This window comes from Echeneis naucrates, chromosome 11 (genome assembly GCF_900963305.1).
Source record: "Echeneis naucrates chromosome 11, fEcheNa1.1, whole genome shotgun sequence".
NCBI lineage: Eukaryota > Metazoa > Chordata > Actinopteri > Carangiformes > Echeneidae > Echeneis > Echeneis naucrates.
Genome location: NC_042521.1, coordinates 2,075,417 through 2,096,352, shown reverse-complemented (window position 1 = coordinate 2,096,352; position 20,936 = coordinate 2,075,417). Strand labels below are relative to the sequence as shown.

General features: G+C 39.5%; 3 protein-coding genes across 4 annotated transcripts; all 3 read right to left on the bottom strand.

Annotated features, from left to right (window-relative positions):
- Positions 1-20: 20 nt before the first annotated feature.
- On the bottom strand, positions 21-2,388 carry LOC115051402 (major histocompatibility complex class I-related gene protein-like). Its single transcript, XM_029514795.1, has 5 exons — positions 2,348-2,388; positions 1,917-2,200; positions 1,122-1,400; positions 363-692; positions 21-163 (listed from the first exon to the last, which is right to left on the bottom strand). The coding sequence occupies exons 1-5, from the start codon at positions 2,386-2,388 to the stop codon at positions 21-23; spliced, it is 1,077 nt and encodes a 358-aa protein (XP_029370655.1).
- A 2,791-nt stretch (positions 2,389-5,179) lies between these two features.
- LOC115050862 (class I histocompatibility antigen, F10 alpha chain-like) lies at positions 5,180-15,991 on the bottom strand. 2 transcript variants are annotated; one of them, XM_029513978.1, is made up of 7 exons: positions 15,851-15,991; positions 14,654-14,914; positions 11,316-11,594; positions 10,854-11,156; positions 10,504-10,605; positions 9,978-10,004; positions 8,544-9,888 (listed from the first exon to the last, which is right to left on the bottom strand). In XM_029513978.1, exons 1-7 carry the CDS (start codon positions 15,900-15,902, stop codon positions 9,833-9,835), a joined length of 1,080 nt encoding a protein of 359 aa, XP_029369838.1. In that variant the 5' UTR covers positions 15,903-15,991; the 3' UTR covers positions 8,544-9,832. The 2 variants fall into 2 exon arrangements, with proteins under 2 accessions (XP_029369839.1, XP_029369838.1); XM_029513979.1 differs by lacking the exons at positions 8,544-9,888; positions 9,978-10,004; positions 10,504-10,605 and adding an exon at positions 5,180-5,320.
- Positions 15,992-17,549: 1,558 nt separating this feature from the next.
- LOC115050863 (major histocompatibility complex class I-related gene protein-like) lies at positions 17,550-20,497 on the bottom strand. The gene is made up of 8 exons (XM_029513980.1): positions 20,346-20,497; positions 19,700-19,966; positions 19,113-19,391; positions 18,638-18,964; positions 18,435-18,533; positions 18,227-18,244; positions 18,018-18,087; positions 17,550-17,848 (listed from the first exon to the last, which is right to left on the bottom strand). Exons 1-7 carry the CDS (start codon positions 20,398-20,400, stop codon positions 18,041-18,043), a joined length of 1,092 nt encoding a protein of 363 aa, XP_029369840.1. The 5' UTR covers positions 20,401-20,497; the 3' UTR covers positions 17,550-17,848; positions 18,018-18,040.
- Between the last annotated feature and the right edge of the window lie 439 nt (positions 20,498-20,936).

Below are 20,936 nucleotides of genomic sequence, written 5' to 3'. Positions count from 1 at the left end.
TTAAAATTTTCCCATTTCACTCATTTCACTTCAGTACTAAAGCCAGGACAACAGCATCCACTCAGTCGCTCACCTCTCCTCTTTTTGTAAACAACAAATCCAATAACAGCAAGAAGAACGACCACTGCAACAACAATGATGATGATGGTGATACTGGACTTTTCTGTTCAGCAAAACACAAACACAAAGCAGGTTAGATCAGACGTACACTGATCTGTTCCTAACTGTTCATTTCATGTTGATATACACTTTGGATTCTTTTTCCTGCCTTGGTATAAAATCAGAAATGTAGAATGGAGCAAACTATTATACAACATATTTAACAGAACAGATATTTGACACCAAAAAACTGTGATTCTCACCTTGATGATTTCCATTTACAGTTTTTTTCTTGTTGGTCCTGATCCCTGATTGGTCCAGTTTGGTGATGATGTCGTCCTTCAGCCCATCAAGCTGAAACACACATTCATACTTCCCCCAGTCTTCAAGTCTGACTGATGAAAGGTCCAGGTCTGCACTCTTCTGGAAGGTTCCATCAGGGTTGGGGAGGATCTGTCCTTCTTCCACGTTGTCATGGAGATCGTCTCCATCTTTCCTCCAGAACAACACGGCTTTGTTCGGGTAGAAACCTGTAGCGAAGCAGCTGACTGGAGAGGAGGAAGACTTCTGGAGGAGAGACACTGAGGGACGGTCTGCAGTGAAAAATAAAAAACAATCTCATTAAAAGTTCATGTTATATCAGCCTCAAATGATCAGCGTCTATTGACGTGATGGTCACACCACTGTTTAGAGTAGAATTTACCTGAGCTGTTAATGGTTGTGTCAGTTTCACAGAATTGTGTCTATCTCATCATTTTAGTTCATTAGAAAGTACAACCTGGACTTGAAGAACTGGACTGGACTGGACACGGTGCGTAGGAAATGTCATTTGTTATGTTTAATACATTTGACAACTTTGAAGGTGAAAAAAAAGAAACCCAAAAATTCACAGCCCTCATTTGTACGTTGGACCTTCTGTTTAATAATGTTAGTGATCAAATATTACAGACAAACATTTTATGTAAAAAAATGAATGAAGGTTTAATATAACAGACCCGATTATTCAGGTCATGTGACTCTACCTCGTTTTTCTAGAAGACGATTTGTAAAGAAGAAATACTTCTTTAGCCAGGAAGGACACGACTTGGTGAGGAGGTTCTTCCAAAGCAGATTTCGAGCTGCGTCTCCATCCCAGTCCTTTTTAGTGATTTCAGCCTGTGGGTTTGCAGCAATCCATGTGTCTGTTTCTGGGTCAAACGTGAGGAAGTCTTCTCCATTAGAACCGTATTTTAAAAACCCATCTGTCATTTCCGTCTCCTCATCCCATTCACAACCCCAGTTCTGCTGGATAATGTCAACACCTGAGACGAAGATGGAGAGTGAGATTCAGCACCTGCAGGTGATATAACCTCTTTAATAAAGAAAAGTCTATCTCTTCCAAAAGGCCAGAAATGTTTCCTACTTCACAACAACTCCATGTTTGCAGCTAAGAAGCTTTTCAGTCTGGACCACATTGGAGTAGGGTAGGTCATTTATTTTATCACTAAAAGCAACCAATAAACGATCATATCCAAAATAATAATGTCAAGTGGAGCCCGTTTAAAATACATCTAAATCACCAATTGTTCAGTATTTGTTTACTTACTTTTCACAGCTATGTTGTGCGTTCACATTATGCTTTAATTGCAAATAATTACAAGCAGTCAAGCAAGAAAAAGAGCTTGTTAGTCTCTGACTGGCTGTGTGGATCTCTATTTAGCTTATGTTGAGAACAAAGTGTTGTAATAATGAGCACTTCTATGCCAGAATAAGAAGAGTGAGTTCTGTGCTTTTTCTTCAAAATGCCAAAATACCAAGGAACCATTTCGTAAACATACCTCCACTTTGGTTTGAGTGCTGCTTGAAACCTTCGGTTTCAACTCTGAAGATTTGCTCATAATGTATGCCGTCCTCTGAAATCGTTTTCCAGTGTTCTGGATCATCCCTCTTTAATCTTCTGGCCCAGTCATGTATTGGTTTGAATGTTTTATTGGTGGTGTCATAGTAAACCATCCCTACGTCCTCAAAGTTTGCTCTAATAAAATAACCAGGGATGTTTTTCGTGTCTCCAGAGGATGCCATGATGTTAAACTTCTGGGAGTGTTTGACTGTAGGAGAGAATGTTCCATTTATATATATATATTTATTATTTATTCAAATTTCGTTATGACAAAATGTCAATCCATGCACCAAAAACCTTTTCCAATCTCTACAATCCCATTATTGAAACTATTAAGTTAAATAATTATTCTTCATTTTATATGCTGATGCTAGATGGCAGGAGAGAAACAGTGCCATTAGTTTTTCCATGTCGTTTGTCAGAGAAGTGACACAAAGTGAGTTTTAATTTGTAGTGTATGTCGTTTTACTGGTTCTTTTAATTGTGCGTTGCAAATAAAGGGTGTGTTTTAGTTTCGGGAAATCTCAGCAGGTCAATAATTTAGTTTCACTTCATATCAACTTGATAAGTTTTAACTGACTCTTACTTAAAACATCAAATGTGTGATGTGTATATATTGATAATGAAAATGTAGTTTGGCCCACGGTCCCTGAAGTCTTTCTTCTCTACATCTTCTGGTGTTCCAACCTCCTTTGAGGTTGCTCATGTTGCTCTGGCTGAAGATGAATAACTGCACTGGGTGAAAAATGTTCAGTTTTGAGCAGCTAAACTGTAAGTAAGCGTAAGTAACAGGAAATAAATGATAATCCACATTAGGTTTAGATAATCAGAACCAACTGAATAAACAGCAGCTTTCAATAATCTACTTTTCTGAATATTTTCCTGGTTTTCTTGGTGTGTATTGTGCTTTATCCTTGTGTTTGTGTCCAAACTACATGAGCCAATAAATCTCCAGCCTACAGGAAGTGCTCTGTGTCAAGAACAGGGAGTTTCCTGTTACGAAAGTCGAATCATTCTCTTCCCTCTTTTGACCGACTTCAGTGTATAATATTTCACTATTGTCTGTCAAACTGCAATTGTTATTTATTTAAATTATCAGGATTGTTTGCTGCCTCCTTGTGTGCGCTCAGTGACCCTGTGAATGAGGGAGACCTCATGGGTTTGATGGTCGTACTGCCTGTGGCTGTATAATTACAGGAGACGGTTAAAAGCTGAAAATCATTACTCATTAAATCTAATTGTTTAAAAGTGACCTGATCACCTCCCCCTGAAATTTAGAACCTCTCAACATTTTCAACTTTAAAAGAGAAATATACTGTATGAATATATAAATATACACAAACAGAGAGAGAGCTCTTACCTGCTGAAGCTACCAGCCAGACAAAGAATAGAATCATTAGTTTTGCCATTTAGTTTGACGTATAAAGGACAACAAAGACCTCGAGGTCATCTGACTTCATTCAGCTCCGTTGTGGTCAGCAGGATCTTGATTCATGTGTCTGTGTGACTTTCACGTTGGTTAAATGTCATCAGCTCCAGTTTCTTCTGAATCTCTTTGTCTCAGCTTGTCTGCTGCTAAAGTCCAAATGTAACAGAGAATCTGACACGCTGTGAATGACACTTCTTCACTTTCAGAGCTTACACTATCCCAGCAGCACCTACAATATCCATCTCTCTTTCTGCTATCAAACCTTTCATCTTAAAGAAAGATGACATTTTCACAAACAGCAGAATCAAACTAATGGCCACCAGCACTTACCTGAGCGCCCTCATCTATCATGAAAATCAGGTGTAACCAGCACTTTGATAAGAATAACCAACTGTTCAGTGGATATTCACATAAATGTCACTCACATAGGCCTGATGGGGAGGATGGAAAGCAAAACACAGTGAGCATAGTGGTAATAGACAAAATGTGTTTATTACACTAAATAAAAATTAATTAATCAGAATAAGATTTAGAATAAAATAAAACACACAACTTTCTTTGCAAATTTAAACTAAAAAAAACAAAAACAAAAAAACAACAACATTTAAATCAAATTTCCAGTTTTGTTCCTTCGGTAGTATCACAAGTGTTTCCTTTAATGACCCTTTTTTATTGACTCCTTAAGTCAATTGTCCTTCGCTTTTCTTTGCAAATCCAGTTCTTTAGGTGAAGTCAGGTCCAGTTTAGTTAGTCTGTCTCTCTCTCTCCACTCCAGCTCAGTGGAAGTCTTCGTCCTCCTCTTCTTCAGACAACCACAAACAACAACAGAACACCATAAGTCTTCTTCAGACAACCACAAACAACAACAGAACACCATAAGTCTTCTTCAGACAACCACAAACAACAACAGAACACCATCAGTCTTCTTCAGACAACCACAAACAACAACACAACACCATAAGTCTTCTTCAGATAACCACAAACAACAACAGAACACCATAAGTCTTCTTCAGATAACCACAAACAACAACAGAACACCATCAGTCTTCTTCTTCTTCGTCACTCCGTTTGTTTCTTCTTATGTCCGCCTGCTGTGTTAGCATTAGCTTTAGCCAGCACAAAAAGGAAACATCACACTCCCCGGAGAATCATACAACATAAATACTGATCCTCCTCTCATCCCTCCGCAACCAACGTCCCGAATAAAACAGTATATAAAAAATAACAACAACTCAGAAATCACTTTTTTCGTCCTTTTCCTCTCAGCTCAGTCTTTTTCTTCTTCTACCGCTGCTTAGCTAGTTTGACTGACTCACTCTGGGCGTTTACCGCCACCCTCCGGCGCTTTACAGTAATACATTTTATTTTAATTGAACTGAACGTCTATGAAATGTAAATAATGTATTATGCAAACAAACAAATAAATAATAACAAAAATAAACAAATTCAGGGTCATTATGAATTTATATATATACAAAATTAACTGAACTAAGTATTATTAAAAATGATCTTATACTAAGCGTAATCACCTCTAAACAAATGGATTTAAACAATATCAGTAAATGTGTTACATTTATGGGAGTTACACAAGAAATAAATATTAAAACAGAAACTCTTGTCAGACAGAGTGCTTGTCTTTATTTGGAGAAAGAATGGCAGAATGCTTTCAGTTAGAAAGCTGAATCTGAGACTCAGAATGACTGACATGTCAGAAACAAAGAATGATCAAAGTGAATGAATTATTTCACTGGATGGGAATGTTAAATAAGAACATTGAAACATTAAAAAGGTATATTAAATGACATCATTGTGATTCCTCCTCCAGATGAGGAGTCCACAGATACAGGCTGTCAGCAGCAGGAGTCCAACAACACCTCCAACAACAGGACCAACAGGAAACTCTGACGGAGGAACTGGAGAAAAAACAGAACACAGAAAAAGTGCTGACGTTTCAGTTCTGGTCAGTTCTGGATATTTTTGTTTTCACTGGCTTTATTTTTATTGACATTAGTGAACTTGGGGGAAAAGACATGAGAGCATAAACACACAGTGATCTGATGTAACTATGAAGTGAACAATCAGTCCAACATTTCCACCTCTTCTTCCCCATCAGGGTTTCAGGGGAACCAGAACCACTGCACCAAATAATGAAGACAATAAATCCAGCCACCTTGTCACACACAGACTCCATCACTTCTGGTCTCAGTCTTACCTGAATTACTTCTGATCCCTGATTGGTCCAGTTTGGTGATGATGTCATCATTCAGTCCAGAGAGCTGAAACACACATTCATACTTCCCCCAGTCTTCAGGTCTGACTGATGAAAAGTCCAGGTCTGAACTCTTCTGGAAGGTTCCATCAGGGTTGGGGAGGATCTCTCCTTCTTCCACGTTGTCATGGAGATCGTCTCCATCTTTCCTCCAGAACAACACGGCTTTGTTCGGGTAGAAACCTGTAGCGAAGCAGCTGACTGGAGAGGAGGAAGACTTCTGGAGGAGAGACACTGAGGGACGGTCTGCAGAGAGAGACACAGACTGGACTGACTGGCTGTCAGCAGCTTCTGTGGTGCAGCCAAACCAGAATCTGTGAAACTATAAAAACGATATTAACAACGTTCACTTTGTTAACCGGCATTACACACTGAAACACCGAGACATTTAGTCCTTCATCACATCATCACCAAACTTTCCCTTCAGTTAGATTCACCACATACAGACCAAAACTTTCATGTTATGCCCTACCTTTTCTCTGCAGAATATTCTTCCCATAGCTCAAATAGTTCTTCAGCCATCCAGGACAAACCAGAGTGTGAAAGTTATGGTGTTGTTTTGAATCTATGTCAGTATCCAATTTCAGTTTGAACATGAAAGCCTCTGGTCTCATTCTGACCCAAGTTGACGTCTTAAAGTCAAATGCCACCAAGTCTTCTCCATCATAACCATACCTCCACAACCCAAAAATGTCTCCAGTTGTTTCGTCCCATTGACAGCCACTTATTGTTTGTGAAATGTGAACACCTGGAACAAAAACAGACAGAGACTGTGTGTACAAATGATGTAGAGATGATGTGTCCCCAAAATACTATGATATCTGCTCTTTGGTGCTTTTCCTCATGAGACTGATGATGTCTGAAATCTGATGAGGTGAAACTGCTTGTTTTAATCTCTGGTCCATTTGTTATGGGAGGAGGAGACATCTGTGAATAACTAAGGACCCAGTAAATGCTCCTGAACAAAGGGGGGGGGGGGGGGGGGCGGTTAGGGTATCAGGAAGATACCTCAGCTCTATGCAAAAACTTCTTCAGTGACTGATACTGATGTAGAAAACTCCAACTCTTAACACGACTACGTCACCAGGTGCCTTATTTATTTATTGCTTTATTACATTGAGCCTGGAAGAAGCAAATGCAGAGTTTGTTGTATAATTTCTGTTCTCTTCAATAAGTGAGTTGAATGTAATTTATTGGTTTTTATATTATTATATACAGAAAAAAATGGATGAATTGTTTTTATATAAGACAGCCATTTCTCATGAATTTTATATTTTACAGACATATTTATGTATTACATGTACTTTCAGACATACATCACACATAGAATGCCGTTTCGGAGGGTTGAGAAGTCATAGATCGAATCCATCAGGATTTTATGTGTTTTGCTGATTAACTTAATATTTTAAAATGTTTTATCTCATTGTCCTTCATTGCTTCACTTTTCTATCAAACTATAAAGTTTCTTTTATCATTTTCATTTCCAGCAGTAGAGCACTTTGTAACTGTGTTCTTCAGAATGTGCTATTAAATGAAGCTTGTTATTAATGTTAAAATAGAGAGTGGGATAGAAAATGAACTGTGATCCCACCTGCTTCTGAAATGTGACCAACAACTTTTCCATTTCGTGTTGATGGAGACAGAAGAAGGCAGAGTTGGTTTGAGATCAGCTCCCCTGAAAAGAGCAGCTGCAGTCAGTTATCAGGCCAAAGTTAGAGCCTGTGATTCTACAGCTGTTGTTACTCTGTATTACAGCAAACTACACAAACACTGAATTCATCAGCAGTCAAATCAAATTGGAAAAAAGAGAAACATAAGACAGCAGGCTGATATTTTGTCCGTCAGGGCTTCATGTTCACAGATTAAAAACAATCCTCTCGTCCACATGCCGTCATGTGAAGTGATCTTACCTTCAAGTGGGAGACCAACCACGGTGATGTTTGTATGGAGTCTTGAAAAGAATAAAATGGTTAAAATGACCAAGAAACAGATTTGAGTTCAGTTAAAGAAAAGGAGCATGGAGCTGTTGGTGAAGAGTGGAACATCGCCTCAAATCTCTTCTCTCTTAAACAGAAAGAAGGAACTGAAACCTCCTGTTCTGTATTTATATGGGTAGAAAATTATATTCATTGCTGGAAAGAAATGAAATTGGGCAAAGACACACAGAAAAACAACACAGTCACACTCTGTGAGGTTGGCTGCACAATCCATTCTTGCTCAACAGAGTTACTGGGAAGTCTAAATCAGTCATTTCTAAAAAAAAAAATAAATAAATAATAATAAAAAAAAAAATAGATAGCTATAACTTCATAACTTTATTGATCCCCAAAGGGCAATTCACCTCGACAGGAGCTCATCAAAATAAAAATAAAAATAAAAAATTATGCATTATGCATTGAGCATCCAGATTTGCCCAGTTTGAATGAAAGAAGCTCTTCTCTTGAGTAAACTCTTCTCCCCACAGAAATATCCATCATCATTTGACAAAAAATTGTGAAAATACAACAAAAATAAAGTGCATGTTCTAGAATAACAAAGATGAAGATCTGTAACAGGTGAAGCTAACCGTACATCCACCCAACTACGTTTTAACCCCATAAAGTGGGGCACATTTGATTTTAAAATGATGATGCAGCCTGACTTTTATCTATCAGGTCGCTGTAAATAGTGATGTACGTTCAGTTGGATAGTTCCTCCATGAAAATGAAGGGACAATGATCAAGGCCTACAGATGTGAGTTTGTTCATCGTACTGTTTTCTCTCCGGTACAGCTACTGTTGCCCCCCTGGCCCCCGTGTGTGTGTCGGGGGGGCATGATAATACCCTGCTGCCACTGTAGATACAAACAAAGAGGCAGACAGCTTTAGTGGGTGTTCAACTCGGCTGCAGGATTTATTATGCCACTTAACAAGTGACATACTGGTAAAAAGTTACTCAGTTTCAAAAATGAAGAGATCAATTGGAGATCAGCCTCTCCATTGCACAGTGTTTACCTCTACTCCGAGCAACGGTTTGCTAGCGTGGCATAGCAACATTCAGCAAAACATCTCCTATTTACCCATTACTGCAAAACTACCAAACTCTAAACATCACACCTTATCACTAAAACTGTAACCAGTAAAATAAATAACATTCGTATTTTAATCGGTATTTAAGACACATGAGAATTAAAAATGACATAGAGGGGTGTGGAGCTTTAACCAGATTTATCAGAAGATGTGGACGGAAGAATACAGCCAAACAGTTTGAAACTGAAAACTGAAACATTAAACTTCATTGGTGCAGATAAGCTCGGTGCAAAGGCATGATAAATGTTTTCCACTCAAAATGCTGAGTAAAGAAAAAACAACAACAAAACAACAACAAAAATATACAGTAGGTTTTTTTTCCTAAACCCACAAAATCAATCTAAATTTAACAAATTCACACATATTTACATTCACATACATCAATAAATTCACACACATGTATGTGAATGTTATTTTGTTCTTAATTGCTTCTTTTTTCATTTAATAGATTGACGTCAGCTTGGTGATTCGGCAGACATCCACTCTTCATACTCGGAGCTGAACTGTGTTCACGGTTAGAGGACCACTCAACACATAATTCTGAAGCACAGTTTTCCCTTCAATCCAGAAATTGCAAACGAATGACATAAATATCAATGTCATGTTCAATATCTTGCTGTCTCTGCTGTCGGTGACAATCTGCTTAGAACTCAAACTAAGTTGGTTGTGTTGCACGCTCCGACTTTGCTATGAGATGTTTTCTCCAAAAACAGAAACATCTGGGATAACTTTATATTTCCCTAACCCTAACCCTAAGATTTACAGTAGTCCTAAATTGTAACCTTCCTTTCTTTCTGTAAAATGCCAATTGGCTGAGTGAGACGCAGCTCTATCTTCTGATTGTTGAAGTGGTGACAACATTCACTGTACAAAAGTGTACAACGATAGCAGGAGCAGTAAGCGAATGGTGAATTATAAAGTAGTGCATCTAAATGCCTGATTTCCATTTACAGCTGATTTTCATGGCACACAAAAACTAAATTTTAGCCAACTCGTGTGAATTTAGGACTGTTGTTCTTTCCAAAAGTCAAAGTGCTGTTTTTCTGTGTCCCACACGAGGAGTCTCATTGGGTGTACCTGTCAATCAATTATTGGATCTGTAACGCTGGATTCAGTGCTGCAGAGAGCTCCGATGTGTCAGAACCTGGAAGATCAAAAACACTGTGTGAAACCTACAGCCACCAAAAAAGTATGTTACATCATTTTAAATAGAATAATTAAAGTTTTACTTACCAGAGAGAGTTGATAGAGTTGTTTTCCCTAAAATTTGAAGAAAAGACAAACCAGTTCAGTTATATTTGTAAATGGCAGCATGTCTTCCATCACCTCATCAGTGAATATGACCCAACCCTCTGTCCACTCAAATGAAAGTTTTATTTCTGAAGCAGGCAATCTTCAGCTTTTAAGCAAAACATCCTTTGAACTTTAATCTACATTTAAGTTACATTTTGGCTGAAAAGGAAAAAAAAGTCAGTTCAGTTACAGTTGTAAATGACAGGACGTCTCATCACCTTAACACTGAATATAACAGTGACTCCTTTCTCTACAAACTCTAAGCTCTTCTTCTAAATCAATTTTATTTCTCCCAAAAAGGAAGATGGCCAAGTGTGTTTCTCCTGTTTTGTGTCTGTTTGTGTTGTCAACAATGTGTCCGACTCATCATCATCTCAGCACAGCTGATATGACTCTGTCATTATTTAGATCTGGATAAATTGGTCAACTCAAAGACTAAGATCTAATTATTGTATCAGTCTCTCACCTTTCCTCCACTTGATGAAGATAAATCCAGCGATAGTGCTGAGAACGACAGCGAGGAGAACCAATGCAATGATGATGGAGACGGTGAGGGCATCAACGTCGTCTGGTAAAAAGAAATCAGATACACAAATCAATGAAGATAATAACTTGAATAGAAGCAAATCTAGAAATCCAACTGTTAAGATCGGATGCCACCCCCCTAAAAACCACCCTGCCACACACTCTACCAGGTCTGCCAACAGCTATTAGATGTCTAATTATCAATTCTGATGAACTGGAGAACAAGAGCGGAAACAGCAAACAAACCAGAGACATTCAGTCACATTCAGAGTCTGCGGATCTCACTCTTACCTGAATTACTTCTGATCACTGATTGGTCCAGTTTGGTGATGATGTCGTCCTTCAGCCCATCAAGCTGAAACACACATTCATACTTCCCCCAGTCTTCAGGTCTGACTGATGAAAGGTCCAGGTCTGAACTCTTCTGGAAGGTTCCATCAGGGTTGGGGAGGATCTCTCCTTCTTCCACGTTGTCATGGAGATCGTCTCCATCTTTCCTCCAGACCAACACGGCTTTGTTCGGGTAGAAACCTGTAGCGAAGCAGCTGACTGGAGAGGAGGAAGACTTCTGGAGGAGAGACACTGAGGGACGGTCTGCAGAGTCAGCAGGAAAACTACTTTAGTTCATTTATTCTGATTTAGTGAGTCATATTTATTTACACAGAAAGGAGAGAGAGAGAGAGAAATGTGTGGAAACAGACAGTTCATCTTCATTGTGATGTTCAGAAACTTCATCAGGTCATGTGACTCTACCTGTTCTCATCAAAGAGCTCCTCCCAGCCTGCAGGTACTTCTTCCCCCACTGAGGACAAATCTCAGTCAGGTAGTTTTTGGCCTGTGCGATCTCAGCTTTGTTATTGTCCCACTTGTTCTTGGTGATGACGGCCTCTGCTGTTGGAGCGATCCAGGTCTGTGTGTTCAGGTCAAATGATATGAAGTCTTCTCCGTCATAACCCTCCTGCCAAAAACCTTTAACCTCTTTAGTCCCCTCAGTCCATTCACAGCCGTACATCACCTGGACAATATGGACACCTGAGAGAGAGAGAGAGAGAGAGAGAGACTACTGTGAACACACTGACCTACACAACAACACACTGATCCACACACACTAACACACAGACCTACACACAGTCAGAGACCAATCAGGACATTACAGACTTGGAGGCTGTCTGCGTCGTGATTGGTCCGTTCAGCTGTCAATCATTGACAACTGACAGATGTTAGGACATTTAGTGCGAAAACTAAAACTTCATTATGATTCATTTAGTGATTTTTGTTTGAGTCATCAGTTCAAAAACTTCATCATCATCTTCATCCGCTTATCCAGGGCTGGGTTGTGGGGGTAGCAGCTCCAGCAGACGTCCCCAAATTTCCTCCTCCCCGGCCACATTGGTCAGCTCTGACTTGGGGATCCCAAGACGCTCCCAGGCCAGAGTGGAGATATAATCTCCCCACCTGGTCCTCGGCCTGCCCCGTGGCCTCCTCCCAGCTGGACATGCCAGGAACACCTCCTTTGGGAGGCGTCCTGGTGGCATCTTTATCAGATGCCTGAACCACTTCAACTGGCTCCTTTCCACGCGAAGGAACAGCGGCTCTACTCTGAGTCCCTCCTGGATGGCCGAACTTCTCACCCTGTCTCTAAGGGAGAATTCAGCCACCCTCCTGAGGAAACCCATTTCAGCTGCTTGTACCCGTGATCTTGTGCTTTCAGTCATAACCCATCGCTCATGACCAAAGGTGAGGGTAGGAACAAAGACTGACCAGTAGATAGAGAGCGTTGCCTTCTGGCTCAGCTCCCTCTTTGTCACAACAGTGCCATACGCACGCAAAACCGCCCTGCTGCTCCGATTCTCCGGCCAATCTCCTGCTCCATCTTACCCTGACTTGTGAACAAGACCCTGAGATACTTAAACTCCTTCACTTGGGGTAAGGACTCATTTCCTACCCAGAGTACGCAGTCTGCCAGTTTCCTGCTAAGAACTATGGCCTCCGCTTCACACTCGGCTGTGAACCTGTCCAGTGAGCACTGGAGGTCGCAGACCGATGGAGCCAAAAGGATCACATCATCAGCAAAAAGCAGAGATGTAACCCTCAGCTCCCCGAACTGCAGCCCTCCTCCCCCACGACTACACTTCGATATCCTGTCCATGAAAATCACAAACAGGATTGGTAACAAAGTGCAGCCCTGACGGAGGCCAACCCCCACCTGAAATAAGTCTGACTGCGGAGAACTCGGACGCAGCTCTCGCTTTGGGAATACAGAGATTGGATGGCCCTCAGCAGAGACCCCCTCACCTCCCACAACATATCCCAGGGAAGCCGGTCGTACGCCTTTTCCAAGTCCATAAAACACATGTAGACTGGATAGACATACTCCCAGGCCCCCTCCAGGATACGCGCAAGACTAAAGAGCTGGTCCGTTGTTCCACGACCAGGACGGAATCCTCATTGCTCCTCTTCAGTCTGAGCTTCGACAAACGGCCGGACCCTCCTTTGCAGCACCTTGGAGTAGACTTTCCCAGGGAGGCTGAGGAGTGTGATGCCCCGGTAATTGGCACACATACTCTGGTCCCCCTTTTTAAACAAGGGAACCACCACTTTCAGGCTATGCCTGGCCGGGCTCCGTGGCGTGCCCACCACCAGGCGCTCGCTGATGGGCCCTCCTTCCAGGCCTGGCTCCAGGAGGGGTCATCGGGCTTCCACTTTTATTTTATTTTATTAATATTATATTAAAAAGACTAAAGTGACAGATTTTATTATTTAATAAACCGTATTAATGATTAAAAAACATTTTCCTGATAAAAGATTTTATTTGAACCTTAAAATTGTTGATGGTTGATTTTCTGTTTATAAAACTGTCAATGATTTCTCATTTTGTCTGAATTATATTTCTATTTTATGGTAAAAACACTTTGGTTGAGTGAAGTTAATCTAATTTAATGTGTTTTTCTCCAACATGTCCATTATTTGGTGAAGTCACTGTGGTTGGTGCAGTAAAGTCAATCTAATCTGTTGTTCTACGTTATATTTTATATAATTAGGAATAAAACTAACGAGTGCTGTCCTGATTAATGATGTTATTTTAAACTCATCGTTTAAACGCTGACTTCATGTTTTATAAAGCTGTGAAAATGTCCATCACAGTGACGGATATTTAATCCGTAACGATCTAAAACAAAGACTGTCGTTCTGCGGAGAAACAGGAGGCTGTAAAATATTTGACCTTTGACATCGTCACAGTTTCTGTTTTCTGGCTCTCAGAAGGAACGTGTTGAAAACGTCCACAATAACTGTGCAGGACTCTTTGAGCCGAGTCGGATTGTGTTGGATGAGCCCAGACGCACAGTTCGGTGTGAGTTTGTGTGTGTTTGTCGTCGTTGTTGGCTCAGCTAACAGCGGAGATCTGAACCTGACGGATCTTTTCTCAGCTCTGATTCTCGTCTCCTGATGAATTCAGCTCTTCCTGCTGTTCTTTTGTTTTGTTCCATCTAAACTTTTCCCTGTGAGGTCGCTGACGGCTCCTTTCCAGTTTGTTCTGACGCTTTTGTCAGCACTTTGTGTGTTTTTCAGGATGAGGCCTGAAGGCTGACGAACAGCTGATGGAGGTGGAGCTGAACTCCACTTTAATGAAACGGAGCTCTTCGTTGTGTTGTTCTTGTGTGTTTGTTTCAGTGTTAATCACAGTGAGTGGAGCTGCTGCTCTGATGTGACTCCCTTCTGGATTTTAAACGGGTTTATGTGTCTCACAGTCGTTGTGTTTGGTTGTGTGTCTGTTTGTATTCAGTCTCTGTATTCACCTTCTGTCTAATCCAATAACACTGAGACAGAGCCACAACACATCAGCAGTGTTGTGTTAGTGTGTGTGTGTGTGTGTGATAAAATAAGAACACTGATGGTTTATTAAACAGCAGAACAAACTTTTAGTGTTTATAACGTTTAAACATTTCTGTGAACCTTCCTGACAGTTTGTGTGTTTATATCACAATAACAGTGGTGTGTGTTTGTGTGTGTAATCATTTGTGTTTACTGAAATACAAACAATGAAAGTAGTTCATCTACAACATTTATCAATAAGTGGAAAATAAACAAACCTCCAGTTTGGTTGAAGCGCTGCTTTAGAATATCAATGTTTCCCTTGAAGGTCTGCTGTTGTCTCAAAACGATCTCAGATTGTGTGTCCCAGTACTGTTGATCCACAGCCTCCTTCATCCAGTCCTGTTTGGGTTCGGCTCTCTTAGTGTTGCTGTCGTAGTGAACAAACTCGACTTCATCAACCAAACCGACACTGACAAACTCTGGGAAGTTTGGGATCCCTGAAGATGCAGTTTTGAAATACTTCATGGAGTGAGTCACTGAAAGACAAAGGTCAGGTCAGTATTTTAGTTTTCAGAAACAAAATAACTGAATAATTTTATTTTCATCAGGACATCCTAATAAATCCAAATCCTAAAACAAAGAATCTTCCAGAAATTATTTACTTTTATATTTTTGTTGACTATGTATTAATATGCATTAATAGAACAGGTCAGTCATGCTGCTTTGTCTGGTTAACAATATTATTTTTCTAAAACTGGATTTATTAGTTTTGTTTTAAACTGTCTGCTAGAAATATTCTCTTAAAGTCATTCATATCTTATTCGTTTGAAATCTGAAAACAAAAACCTTTGACCAAAACAAATATTATTTTATTTATTATCAATAATAATATTCTAATACATTTTGATTTGCTTGAATTCGGTTGAAATTAATATTCATGTTTCAGGTTTGATTACGTTACTGTTTCTTTGTACATATCCAGTTATTTAGGTCATATTTTCTAATTAATTAATTAATTTCTCTCTCTGCTCTGTAAATCCTGAAGTTTGTATTGTTTGGTTGCAGTTGGAGGATAAAAGGAGGATAATAGAGACATTATAAAAATAAAGTATTTAAAGAGAAGTAAAGTTTGTTGGTCCAGTCAGTGATTTCAGTTTTTGTTGTTTTGTCTTCATCAGGCTTCAGTTTCTATGAAAACAGCGCCACCAGCTGATCTGAAGGTGAAGTTACAAATAAAGTCCTCAATCTGAACTGCAGCTTTTTGTTAATGAGGCTGAAAAAAGACTTTTCACTTTGTTCTGATGGCTTCAAATGTTTTATATTTATTATTTATATTTATTTAAGAAGCAAAAGCAGCGTTGGAAAAAGAAAAAGACTCTGCTGGATCAGAGAGTGTTTGAAACCAGGAAATGGAGGTGAAGTAACCGAAAGATCCATGAGAGTAAAAATGAACACAAAAAATGATCACTCACCTCCAGCTGCCCCGTTTACTCCAAGAAGGAGAAGAAGAAGAAAGATCTTCATGGTGGTTTTTAATGTTGAGCTGATCTGACCTCATGTCTTTATTCTGACAGACAAACTGTTTCCAGCAGCAGCAGCAGCTCAACTGAGGAGGAAACGAGGAGAACTGCCTGTTTCATCGGCCACAGGAGCCAATGAGAATTCAGCCTTACTGTGACGTCACTGGTATCTGGGTCAAACTGATCCACTGAGGTTGTTATCGAAAGTGAAAGTAAAGTCTGTTTGTAGTCTGTTTCAGAGGACACACTGAATGTTAGTTTGTTCTCATGTTGACTGGATGTTATAACTTCATCTGCTCAGTTTGAAGTCTCTAGAATGTGAAATGTGGGAATTTTCTGGGAGGTCAAAGGTCACACTGACCTGGATCAGTGGAGAGAAATCAGTCTTATTCTCTTTTTTGTTTTGTGTGTGATATTTGTGGGATTTGAAACAATTCTGAATAAAATGTCACCAAACAAATCTTTTAGAGAAACAATTTCATTTATGAACCTTTAAACTGATTCATATACATGTTGATCTTACTGTCTGTGGTTTTACACATTATACTGAGAACCGCTACGAGCCTCCTATGATAAATGATGAATAATAAAAAGAACTGATACTCTCATGTGAAGACCTCTTTTCATTACAGACATCATGATAACATTTACAGGTAAAAGTCACGTTAATTTAGTCTGATAAAGTGAATTCTCTGGAAATATTAAGACAGTTCTGGCTTTAATGTGTGCAACATTCCTGAGAAACAAGCAGACATTTAGATTTTTGGGGAATTTATTGAAGAGCAAACAACAGTATATAAAGAATGAAACAGCAGTTCAACTTTATTTAACATTCAATAAATAAAAGTGAGCACAACAAAGCACTTTGGAATATTGTTGTTTCATTTTTAAATATTCACAAAGTTTAGAAGAAAAATTAATTATTCTAAGAATTTTTTAACATTGATCCATTTTAAATAAACAAAAAATATTTACACATTTTTAATTGATGTCTTTGTTTGTGTGTGTCTCATTGATATCACCTCTCATTGTTTGTCATTCTTCATTCACAAAATATGAACATAAATCTTTCAACAGGTTTACAAAAGTTTGTTATCTCAAGGTGACATAAAATGACCAATCTGAGAATGATGTGTATGAAAAGGGAACATATGTACACTCTGTGTGTGTTTATGTGTGAGTGAGTGTGTGTCTGTGATTGATTCTCTAGGAAACTGTAACGGTACCGTACCAACGGCACCCTGGTTGACAGATCAACTCCTGAGGCACAGGAGAGAGATGAGGAGACGGCTTGTCAGTTTCAAGGATCATGCAGCAATTAAGGAAAACTCAATGCAAGACACTGAAACCACAACCCGCCCTCGCCACCCTGCTGGCATGGAGCAAACACATTGATGCAATACACATTGAATGGGGAAACCAAACCACTGCACAAAGACATGCAAACTCTTTGGGGGTATTTTTTGCAAAATAAATTACAATAAGTTGTATTCAAAATAAAAAGATAATTATTCTTGTTTTAATCTTATTTCCATAAAGACAAATGTGACACTTTTGTGGTCGTCACAAAACCAACAACAAAAATACCAAAATATGATGGATAAGCTTTAACATTTAACTTGTCTGAATATGAAGAAAAGGGCTTCCACTCATTAAATAAAAAGTAGTTTCATCTCCAGCTGATGAAAAAAGAATAATTTAATTTACAGATTTTTAAGCAGATATTTCATCAGAGGGGATTCCTGTTTTTAATTTTAACTAAATCATCAAATTGTTTGTCACCATTTATATTTTAAATGTATTAGTTCATGTTCTTTGTATCCAAATCAATCAGAATCTACTTCTTGTTTCTGAAGTGTGATTTTCTAAATGATGAATAATCAGTTCCCAGATCAGAGAGGAGAAGATGGTGACTCTTCTTTTGTATCCAGTGCAGAATGTCCCATGAACCTAAAGAGACACAAAGAAAAACATCATCTTATACATGAAATTAACATCTATGTTTGGAGACTCATTTAAGGGTTCATTAACATTTGGTAACTTTCCTTCTGCAGTACAACAGTTGATTTCTTCATTTGGTTAATGAGTGTTAAAGATGAATGTCTCAGTTTGTCCTCACCGTGTTCATGGTGTGTTGGTGGTTCAGGGTCCTGGATTCAGCTGCTCCATGACCTCTGGGTTGCTCACAGCTGTGAGGTCAGAAACACACAGTTAGTCCACATCCTCCTCTGAACTGACTCTGTTTGACCAACAGCTAACACTGCAGGAAACTGTCCTGACAACGTTCTTCACACTCAACACCAAAACCACACAACAAATGTTACTTACGAGATGGAGGACGCTTGTCTGAAAGGAAAAAGAGAGAAATATTTCAGCAGAAAATCAGGAATTATTTCTGTTCTATGAGCCGTCCATTTCATCATCATCATCATCAAACTGCAGCCAGAAGCTGAAGTTGCTTTCACTCTGAAATCTGGATGAAGCTAAAATGAAAACTCTGAAAAACAGAGTCAGCGTCTCTGGTTTGGTCTCTCACCACTTCTCTTTTTGTAGATGAAGAATCCAACACCAGCGATGATGAGAGCAAGAATGACGACGGCAGCGACGATGATGGCGATCAGGGGGGTGGACTTCTCTGTTGGGAGAAAACAGACCAATCAGAAGCTGCCCAGGTCAGAGGTCAGAGGTCAGAGGAGAACCAGACTAGCTGATGACTCATTGACTAAAAGTGTTTTCCACCTTCATCTCCTCTGATCCAAATCTTATCGTTGGTCCTGATGTCTGATTGGTCCAGTTTGGTGATGATGTCATCCTTCAGCCCATCAAGCTGAAACACACATTCATACTTCCCCCAGTCTTCAGGTCTGACTGATGAAAGGTCCAGGTCTGAACTCTTCTGGAAGGTTCCATCAGGGTTGGGGAGGATCTGTCCTTCTTCCACGTTGTCATGGAGATCGTCTCCATCTTTCCTCCAGAACAACACGGCTTTGTTCGGGTAGAAACCTGTAGCGAAGCAGCTGACTGGAGAGGAGGAAGACTTCTGGAGGAGAGACACTGAGGGACGGTCTGCAGGGAGAGAGATGAGTTCATACTGACATGTGATAGATAAAGAAGTTGTATGTGCCCATATATTGTTGCCTTTTCGTTTAAACGTTCCAGTTAATTAAGGAGAAATGTCTGTTGTATCAATAGCCAACCATTCATGTAATCCTACCTGTTCTCTGAAGAAACCTCCGTCCATATTTCACATACTTCTTCAGCCATTCAGGACATTTGTGGATATAGAAGTATTTATTGTGTTCTAATCTCGCCTTTTCAGTATTCCATCTCAGTTTAGTGATGACAGCCTGCGGTACTGGAGCGACCCACGTCAGTGCCTGCAGGTCCAACGTTATGAAGTCTTCTCCGTCATAACCATACTGATTAAAACCAACAACCTCCCCAGTCTCTTCGTCCCATTCGCAGCCATTCATCTTCTGTAAAATGTGGACACCTGAAAAAGACAGAGACAGTGAGGTCATTAACTGACATCACAGCTGTACCTCAGGTCACATCTGCAGATTTACAGAGTACATCAGAGTGAACTGCTCTGATCATCTCAGGAAACGTGAGGATGTTGGAAAGCTTTCAGGGACCTCAGATAATTTTAGGGAAACAAAAGCAGTTGTGACTCTGTTTTACTCAAGATTGGGATTTCTCCTCAAAACAACATGAGTACATCTGTTTAAATTGGGAACTAGTTCGTCTTTGAGCACAGAGAACATAAAACTGCATGTGCACATACACTTAATTGTACTGTACCTCCAGTTTGGTTTAGCCGTTGCCTCAAGCCATCGATGTTTGCTCTGAAGACTTGCTGAGTTTCAGAACACTTCAGTAAGTACCACTCCAGGTGCTGAGGATCGTCTTTTATCAGCTTTTTCATCCAGTCTTGTTTCGGTTCAGCTACTTTTATATTGCTGTCACAGTAGCCTATTTGAACTTCATCAACCGTTGCGGCTCCCATGAACTCTGGAAGGTTTGATACTCCAGAAGTCGCAGTCAGAATGTATTTCAGGGAGTGTTTCACTGTGGGACCCAAAAAAGAGATTTCAATTGGCCTCAAAATAATATGTCACTTACAAGCTCCCTTTCTGCTAAAAATGATTTTTATTATAATGACAATGTCACATATCGAAAAGTGAAGACAGCAAGTATCTTTCCTAAATTAACAGAAATGTATGTTGTCTGCTGACTTTTATGTGAAATACCAATAATACTGAAATATCTTTAATGATACATACATGCAATCACGTTTATTTAAGTTCAATGCGACTTGCTTGACAAAAAGTGAAAATGAAAGTATAGTTCGCTCTTCAGAGTGTTGCTCCAGACACAACAAAGACTAGATTAAAAACCCGTTACAGCAGAAAAATATCAGGAAGATGAAATAAAAAGCTGCTCTTACCTGGTGTTGTAATATGACTCATGAGGAGCAACACAAACAGCTCCTTCATGTTCATTGTCTTCCCAGCTGAACCAAGGAGGAGTCAGTCAGTCTGAACCAGGAGAAAGTGGGAGTGTCAGCCAGCAAGAGAGAAAAACATGCTTTCCAAACGTTTAAATGTGTAACTGGTAAATAAAACATCAGACATTTTATGAACTGACATGCAGCTCTCAACAACAACAACAACAACAACAACAAAAAACTTTCTATTCTGGTTATTAGGCAGCTACATGTAAAAAAAAAAAAAAAAAAAACATGAATTGCAGCCACTAAACATATCTATAACATGCTGATTTAAGGCTCCACACTGAAAATATGAATTCAGGCTGCAAGCAGTTTTAGTCGCATCCTGTTTTTCTGCAGGATACACCGGAGGGAAGTTCAAAATACGTCATCTCGCGATATTTCCTTTGCATCATCTCACATAAAGTCATGCATCGTTTATAGTTTATTGTAAAGAAGTTTGTTGAATATTATAACAACCTCATTTACAAACAGAGTACATTTTGATTCTTATTCGAACTAAGAGGGAGCACATAAGGAGGCTGATTC